Source organism: Wolffia australiana, chromosome 8, assembly GCF_029677425.1.
Source record: "Wolffia australiana isolate 7733 chromosome 8, ASM2967742v1".
Classification (NCBI taxonomy): domain Eukaryota; kingdom Viridiplantae; phylum Streptophyta; class Magnoliopsida; order Alismatales; family Araceae; genus Wolffia; species Wolffia australiana.
Window position 1 is genome coordinate 1,572,149 of NC_135842.1, and position 7,852 is coordinate 1,580,000.

At 43.2% G+C, this 7,852-nt stretch overlaps 2 protein-coding genes across 3 annotated transcripts in view; both read right to left on the bottom strand.

Moving 5' to 3' along the window:
• Window positions 1-49: 49 nt before the first annotated feature.
• Window positions 50-3,623, bottom strand: LOC144706700 (uncharacterized). The gene is made up of 3 exons (XM_078579696.1): window positions 2,964-3,623; window positions 1,529-1,946; window positions 50-1,450 (listed from the first exon to the last, which is right to left on the bottom strand). Exons 1-3 carry the CDS (start codon window positions 3,538-3,540, stop codon window positions 1,285-1,287), a joined length of 1,161 nt encoding a protein of 386 aa, XP_078435822.1. The 5' UTR covers window positions 3,541-3,623; the 3' UTR covers window positions 50-1,284.
• A 1,360-nt stretch (window positions 3,624-4,983) lies between these two features.
• LOC144706417 (protein IQ-DOMAIN 2-like) overlaps window positions 4,984-7,852 on the bottom strand; it is a 3,867-nt gene continuing 998 nt past the window's right edge. For both annotated transcript variants that reach the window (XM_078579354.1, XM_078579353.1), the window contains exons 4-6: window positions 6,552-6,779; window positions 5,755-5,874; window positions 4,984-5,657 (exon numbers count right to left, since the gene is read on the bottom strand). In XM_078579354.1, coding sequence (XP_078435480.1) covers window positions 5,103-5,657; window positions 5,755-5,874; window positions 6,552-6,779 — 903 coding nt within the window. In that variant the 3' untranslated portion in view covers window positions 4,984-5,102. The remainder of the gene's footprint in view (window positions 5,658-5,754; window positions 5,875-6,551; window positions 6,780-7,852) is intronic.

Here is a 7,852-nt window from a genome sequence, read left to right on the forward strand (position 1 = left end):
AGAGGGCTAGAGATGATGCATAGCAAGTAGGAGAGAGATAGCAGAAAGGTAGAAAGAAAGATGGATGGTGTTTTTATTAAATAAGAATCTTACATATTACATCCAACGCAGACCACAAGAAGTAGCTCTCTGAAGGCCACCAATACTTACATCTATGAATAGCAAGTAGGGAGGAAGACTCATAACATCTAACACAGAACACAAGGCATAGATATGTGAATGACACCGTACACCTCACATTTTATAAAGATAGGAAGATAGATAACATAAAATGAGAAGATAGAAATACTGAAATAGAGGTTTATAAAGAGAGAGAGAAGGGTATAGAGAGAGGGGTTGGGGGCGGTACTAGGGAGAGAGATGGGTAGATAGAGGAGGGGGGGGGCGGTACTGGGAAGAGAGATAGGTAGATAGAGAGAGAAACTCACAAATAGAGAGCGCGAGAGAGACAGAGATGAGTAGAAAGTGGGGGTCGGTACTGGGGAGAGATGGGTAGATTGGTACAGAGAGATAGATAGATAAAGGGAATGATATGGGTAGATTGATATATATAGAGAAAGATTAAGATAAAGGGAAAGAGGTGGGTAGATTGATATATATAGAGAGATTAAGATAAAGGGAAAGAGGTGGGTAGATTGATATATATATAGAGAGAGATAAAGATAAAGGTAGAGAGATGGGTAGATAGATAGATAGATAGATAGAGATATAGATAAAGGGAGAGAGATGGGTAGACAGATAGATAGATAGAAAGAGAGAGAGAGAGAGAGAGAGAGAGAGAGAGAGAGATAAGGGAGAGAGGGGGGGAGGGAGGGGGGCGGTACTTGGGAGAGATATGGGCAGATAGAGAGAGAGAGAGAGAGAGAGAGAGAGAGAGAGAGAGAGCGAGAGGGAGAGAGAGATGAGTAGAGAGAGAGATGGGCCGGTACTAGGGAGAGAAATGAGTGGATAGAGAGAGAAATAGATAGATATATTGTAGAGAGAGAGAGAGAGATGGATGGATACAATGGAAGATAGATAGATAGATAGATAGATAGATAGAGAGAGAGAGGGAGAAAGAGGAGAGAGAGAGATGGGTATTGAGGAGAGGGAAGGGGGGCGATACTTGTCTCATTCACTTGGCAGAGGAAAACACTGTCAATGAGGGAAAAAATGGACCGGCCTGCCATAAAAGGAGAAGGCAAATTGGGTAAACTCGTGACGAAGAAGGTTAAGTTAATCCTAGTCAATGGCTTCTTCTCAGCAAGCTCGCAGCCGGCGAAGTTGGTGGGCAGACAAAAACTCTCACTTAAATGCAAACAAAGACGGACGAGTGATTACCTTCATCGCGTCCAAAGTGTACAACAAGGAAGCAATTCCTCCTGCCAAAGCAAGTTTCACCGAACTTTCTACTGGCATAGCAAACGGAGGCGGTGCAGAAACCACGGTCGCCGCTTCAAACCATACGCTCCTGAGCAATTAAAACCTCAAAATCCCCAATTTTTTATCATTAAAAGCTAAGATTTCTTCAAAAAAGATGAGATTTTACCTGGGGTCGTCTTCAAGACGCTCAGAGGGAAGAAGAATCATGAAATTCCGGAAATGGGCGTAGGAGACGGACCCGTGAACGTCTGCGTTCAAGAAACGCATCATGGCGGTGGCAGAGTCTTCGTTGGCAGGAAGATGAGCGTTTTTGAGGGTCGCTAGAAGTTGAGATTTTTCTAGCGTTCCCGACTTGGTTAAACAGAGGTTGGTGTAGGCTCTGAGGATGGTGGCCTCCTTCTGCTCCATGAGAGAAAGAAATTGCTTCCATTTGATCGATTTTGCAAAAATGTGGCATCTGGTTTGGCGTAGAAATTCACGGGCATAGCTCTGCGGTAGCCTTCTCTTTCTCATGGCAATTTCTAGATCTTCTAGCGTTACTTGCCCGTCGCCGTCTCTATCTAGTTCTTCGAAGAATCGTCTTCCTATCGCCAGTAGAAATGAGTAATTCTCGTTAGGAGAAGTATATTGGTGATGATATTATTATAGGGTGGAGTAACAGTATTTTGATGAGAAATGATGTTTTGTTCTAGATAATTGCTGCCGGAGATCAACCGATGAGAAAAAAAAACTTGAAAAATAAACAATAAAGTATAAACAATGATAGTAAAGATGTAAAATTAGAAATACGTAAAATAACAACTAAAAACTAGAAATTAGAAATTTAAAATAAAATCCAAATTAAAATTTTAAGTAAAATCAAAATAATAAATATATACGTAATAAATAGAATAATAAATAAATATTTAGTACAGTAATGAAAACAAAAATTAAATCGAATTACTTTAAAAATGAAAATCAACGAGAAAAAATTTAAAAAATAAAATCGGAATAATAAGTATATACATAATAAATATAATCATAAATAATTATTTCGTAAAGGAATATAAAAAAAATACTTTAAAAATAAAATTCAAAATATTTTTTAAGAAAGAAAAATAAATGTTAAAATATACCTAATAAATATAAAAATAAATAAATAGTTAGTAAAAGAATATAAATAAAAAAATAAAATTGCTCTAAAAATCAAAATCAAAATAAAATTTTAAAAATAAAATATTAATAACAATAATAAAATATATAAAATGAGAAATAAGTAAAACAACTAAAACTAGAAATCAACGAATTTATAAACAAACTAAAAATAAAAGTCGAAATCAAAATAAAAAATAAGCGATAAAACAGATAGTAACTAAATGTTTTAATTAAAAAGTAAAAAAAACGAAAAGAATACCTAAAAATGAAAAAAAAACTAATATAACTAGAAAAATACGCAAATAAAAATGAATTCCTTTATCTTAGTCTTTACTTTTTATTATGAACAACGAAGATAAATACGAATCCAAAAATAAAGTATGAAATTTAAAAAAAAAAAGAAATGAGAGAAAAAAGAAGAAATAAACTGAAAAATAGCAACATAAATAAGCCCCCCAAGAGCGTGCCTTCGAATTCAGTATACTTGAAGAAATCCTGCACTGCGATCAGCCGATCCTTGTCGGGATGCTCCGAGGAAGATCGCATCAGCCGGGGAAGATCCTTCAAAACCTCCGCCCAAGAATCGCCGATGCGAAATCTCAACAATCCCGCGGCAAATTCCTGCACGGAGCTCGCCACGTTCATCGCCGGGGGCCCTCCAACCCAGGAAAACCTCAAATTCTTCAACAACCCCCCCAAATCCGCCTTCTTCAACGCCTCCACTCCGCCCCCAATCGTCCGCAACGATTCCGCGGAGGAAATCGAAATCGAAATCTCGCTCGGATCGGCGCCGATCCACCATTTCGCGAAGAACATAGAGCGATTTCCTCTCCGTTCTGGAGAATCGTCCGCGCCGGATCGCAGCTCCCTGTGAATCCGGCCGGGGTTTTGAAATCCGTCGAAGAGGACTGGAATCGGCGGTCGAAGCTTCGCCGTCTTCTTGTTCTCCCCGGCGCGGCCTCCGATCGGCGATCGGAAGAGGAAACCGAGCGGATCTTCCATTCCGAAGAACCCTAGATCGAAGTTCCAAACCCTAAAAACCATGGCGGAGATCGGATAAGCTCGAAGCCCATGCCCTTCGATCGAGAACGTGGCAGTCGTCGACGAGAAGAAGAAGAAGACGAAGAAGAAAAGGGCAGCGACGGAGGTCCGTCGTTCTTTAGGATGACGTGGAACGGATAAGATAGGGCGGATGACTAGGCAAATCTCGCGGATGGATGACGGACGGGACGAGACGTTAGCCGATCCGACGTTCAGGGACGCGGAGGGACGATTTGTTCCTCCCGGGACGAAAATTCGTCTAGGGGACCACCGGATGGGACAGTCCGGCAGTCTCGGACGATGAACGGATGAATCTGGACGGAAAACCGCCGGATTCACATCCGACGGTTGAGATGTTGCCACATGGCCTCGCAATGACAATTTGTATCAAAGTCACTGTATTTTTACATGTGTGCAAATGGATACCACTCAGAAATAATTGTACATATGTTATATGTCCCTTAGCGTTCCATCTCCTCAGTAATTCCCTAAAAAACTTGAAAGAAATCCATATTAATGTATTAAAAATATAAAATGGTTTTTTTTCACCCTAGACGAATTTCGGGACGAAAATTCGTCCCGGGAGGACTGGACGGGACGAAAACCCATCCCGGTATGTCCTGACGGGACGGTTGTTTTATCGTTGGACGAAAAACCGTCTCGTCCTTCGTTCCTGAACTTACTCTGGATGTCGGATGGGACGAAATTCATCCCGTTCCGTTCATCGTCCACATCCGGGACAATCCGGCACTTTACTGTCTAGAAGTTGATTTGTTGGTATAGTTCTGGACGGGATGTGGACGATGCACGGGACGGTAAACGATTCGTCGGTCGTTGTCGGTCTAGACGTTGATTTGCAGGTATAGTTCCGGTTTGTCCGGGACATGGACAATGGACGAGACGGGACGAAGATCGTCCCGTCTTACATCCAGAATCAGTGCAGGGACGCGGACAGGATGGTTTTTTCGTCCGAGACCACCGGACGGGATGGTTTTTTCGTCTGAGTGGACTAACACCGTCCCCTTCGGAAGTCTCGGAACGAATTTCCGTCCCGATTTTCGTCCTGAGACTAAAATCTTCGAACGGGACAATATTTTTCGTCCTGAGACTAAAAAACCATCCCTGCACTATAAGAATTGCAGGCTGATGTGATGGAAGCTTGTTACGTCATCCATGCACGAACCAGACGACATTGGCCATCACAGACTCCTCACCGTCGCCCAGAGGAAGAATAAAATTGATTTTTTTTGGTCAATTGTCCATGATTCCGTGAATAAAAACTTGGCACTTTTAACCAAAGTTGTCGTCATTGTCATCGTCATGGAATGCCATCTACTCCGTCCGTCAACATCATAGAGGGAATTGGCCGTCACCGTAGACCGATGATGAATGACGGGCATCCCAGTTCCGTCATTGTCGGTGACTATGATAATCTAAGAAAAAGGAGAAGAACGAAAAATAATCTTCGAACATTGGGAAGAGGTCTTGAGAGGGTAATGTTTGGGCAACATTATGATATTTAAATTCGGAGAAAATAAATGAATGTGCAGGCTGCCACGTAGGAATCAGGCCCCCCCGAGCTTTGGTGGGCCCGAAAGGCGCCTCCCGGAACCCAACGAGATGCTCTTCTTGTCCTTGCTGGACAAGGAAAGTCGTTTCTTCGCCTTCTCGGCAGCCTCAGACTGAAGTTTGGCTTTGGCTGATTTTGTCTGAGCCATGTAACTGGGGACCGGAGAAGAGTTGACCGGGGTCTCCTCGTCGCCCACCGTTGACCCAGCTATGCTGTGGCGACGGGGCCTGTCCGGCTGGCTGCTGACATGGCTTCTGACATCATCTTCCTGGGCGTCCCCGACTTTGAACTTCCACGCAAGCGACACTGACTTGGCAAGCGGCGTGGCGGGGGAGTGGCGGCCGAGGGATGAGGCCTTGTCCAGATTGGCATCTCTGTGGGCAAGAGGCTTCCTGGGTTCCCGGTCAACGGAGAGGTCAGCGTTGACTTCTTTTGCCGAAGTGCCACGTGTCTCCCAGGACTTGGCCGCTATCCAGCGCTCCATCCAGCTCCAACCCCAGTGGGGATTGCTCGGGTCAGTGAAGGTCATCTGCTTTGATGAGTTCTTCCACTAAAAAAGGAGTAAAGAAAATTTTATTTTGAGAAAAAACTTTTTTCTAAAACTTTTTTTTTGACATGGAAAATTCAATCTGGCGATGAAATTCAACCTGGCGAGAGAAAGCGTAAGCCAGGGCCCTCTCTCGTCGCATGGCGGCCTCGTGCTTGCTCACTAAGTTTGCTTCCAGCTGCTCTTTAGATTGAATGCTGTCATCCCATTCCTCTCCCATCTGTGGAAATAGGCATGAAATTCAGGATTGTCAAAATTGGTAGAGACCCATTTCTCTGTTTCCTGTTCGTGGTTTCTAGACGAACAAGGAAGAGGAGACAAATCGATCAAAAATAAAAAATACCTCAGATAATCAATCAGAAATTATTTTTTTAAAAAGAAAAAATTAGCTCCACTCCCCTCCTGGACCTACCAAGAATTTCCAATCAGATCAGACATCTGATTTAGGGGTGGTGACTTTGGTTTATTCGTTCACAAACACACGATCGAACACGAACACAAATGACGAACCGTTCGCGGATGTGTTCGTCGGTTCACAAACTCGTTAAATGGAAACCCAAAAGGCTTTTGGCCAAAAATGCGTAAGCCGACTCTCTCAAATGTCTCTCCTACTCCTAGGGATGGGAAGTTCGATTTGTTCGTTTGCAAACACAAAAATGAACGAACAAGAAGACAGACATGTATTTTGGACACGAACACCAACACGAACACAAACAACAAACCAACCCCAGAGATGACAAGCAACGAACAACAAACAACAAACTTCACATACCTAATCAGATCGGATCAATATAATGAAGATTAGGACAAATCGGCCGGTTGATTTAGATCCAATTGCAATTGAAATCAATGGACAACTTGAACGTTGCCCGAACCGGAGAAAGAAGGTCAACTTACAGATGCCCTTAAGGCCTCGAGCTCTTTCTCGCGCTTTAGCTGGAGCTGTTTCTGAAGAGCCTGGTTTTCCTCTGTCATCCTAATCCTCGAAGTACGGATCTGAGACTGGACTTTAGATAGAGTCTGCATGCAACGAAGGGCGGTGGCAGATTGGCGTTTGACTGCGTTGCTGTTCAGAAGTGTCTTCAATCTGACCAACCCCTTCAGCGCCCGCAAAGCCCTCCTTGCCTGAAAATCAAACACGGATTTCATTCAGACCAATGCCATGAAAGTTAGAGCTATTGTTCCGGATCGTCCCGAACGTGGACGAAGGACGGGACGGGACGGATTTCGTCCCGTCCTACATCCGATGTTAGCTCAGGGACGAAGGACGGGACGGTTTTTCATCCACCGAAAAAAAAACCGTCCCGTCCAATAATCTCCGGACGGTTTTTCATCCACCGACAAAAAAACCGTCCCGTCCAATAATCTCGGGACGGTTTTTCGTCCCGTCCAGTCCTCCCAGGACGAATTTTCGTCCCGAACGAAAAAACACATTTTATATTTTTAGTATATTATAATAGATTATAATATATTATAAATTGTCCTAGCGAGGCCACGTGGCAACATCTCAACCGTCAGATGTGAATCTGGCAGTTTTCCGTCCAGATTTGTCCGTCCATCGTCCGGAGAAGACCTCCGAACGGACGATTTTTTCGTTCCACTGGACGACAACCGTCCCATCCGGTGGTCCCCAGGACGAATTTTCGTCCCGAAATTCGTCCGTATCCTCAGACGGGACGATTTTTTCGTCCCGGGACGAAAAAATCGTCCCGTCCGCGTCCCGGCACTATAGTTAGAGCTCTATAGTTTAGATTAATGGCATGAAAGTTCCTTAAACTCGAAACTTAATAGATGAAGAATAAATCCTCATTCATAGAGTTGACAAATGTTTGAGCTTTGATGTTCCCAAGGAAGTCTGATTGAAAGGTTTCATGACCTGGTGCCCAGTCGATTAAGAAGAATTAAAGCCGGCTAGCTTTCAGAAAAATGAGATTTCCCTAAATTTTAAAAAGGGTACCATTAAAATTGTTATGACAGGGTGGTAAAACCATCTGGATTTAACTATATGCAAAACTGTGAATCACTAAAGAAAGGCCAAGAAATTCGAATTCTTGATACTTCCCACAAAAAGATGAATGAAATGCAGCATCCTAATGTAAGTAATTAATGCACAAAGTAACGCCAGTGAAACTTATACGCCTAAAATTCTAAATAAAACACCAGGACCAAGATCAAAGTACCCAATGTCAACAATTTCT

Excerpts from the sequence above, each read along its gene's own strand:
- LOC144706700 (XM_078579696.1), bottom strand. The coding sequence starts at position 3,540 with ATGGTTTTTAGGGTTTGGAACTTCGATCTAGGGTTCTTCGGAATGGAA. Across the intron at positions 1,947-2,963 it reads CAAGTATACTGAATTCGAAG|GAAGACGATTCTTCGAAGAA; the intron begins GCACGCTCTTGG and ends TACTGGCGATAG. Across the intron at positions 1,451-1,528 it reads CGTCTTGAAGACGACCCCAG|GAGCGTATGGTTTGAAGCGG; the intron begins GTAAAATCTCAT and ends TTAATTGCTCAG.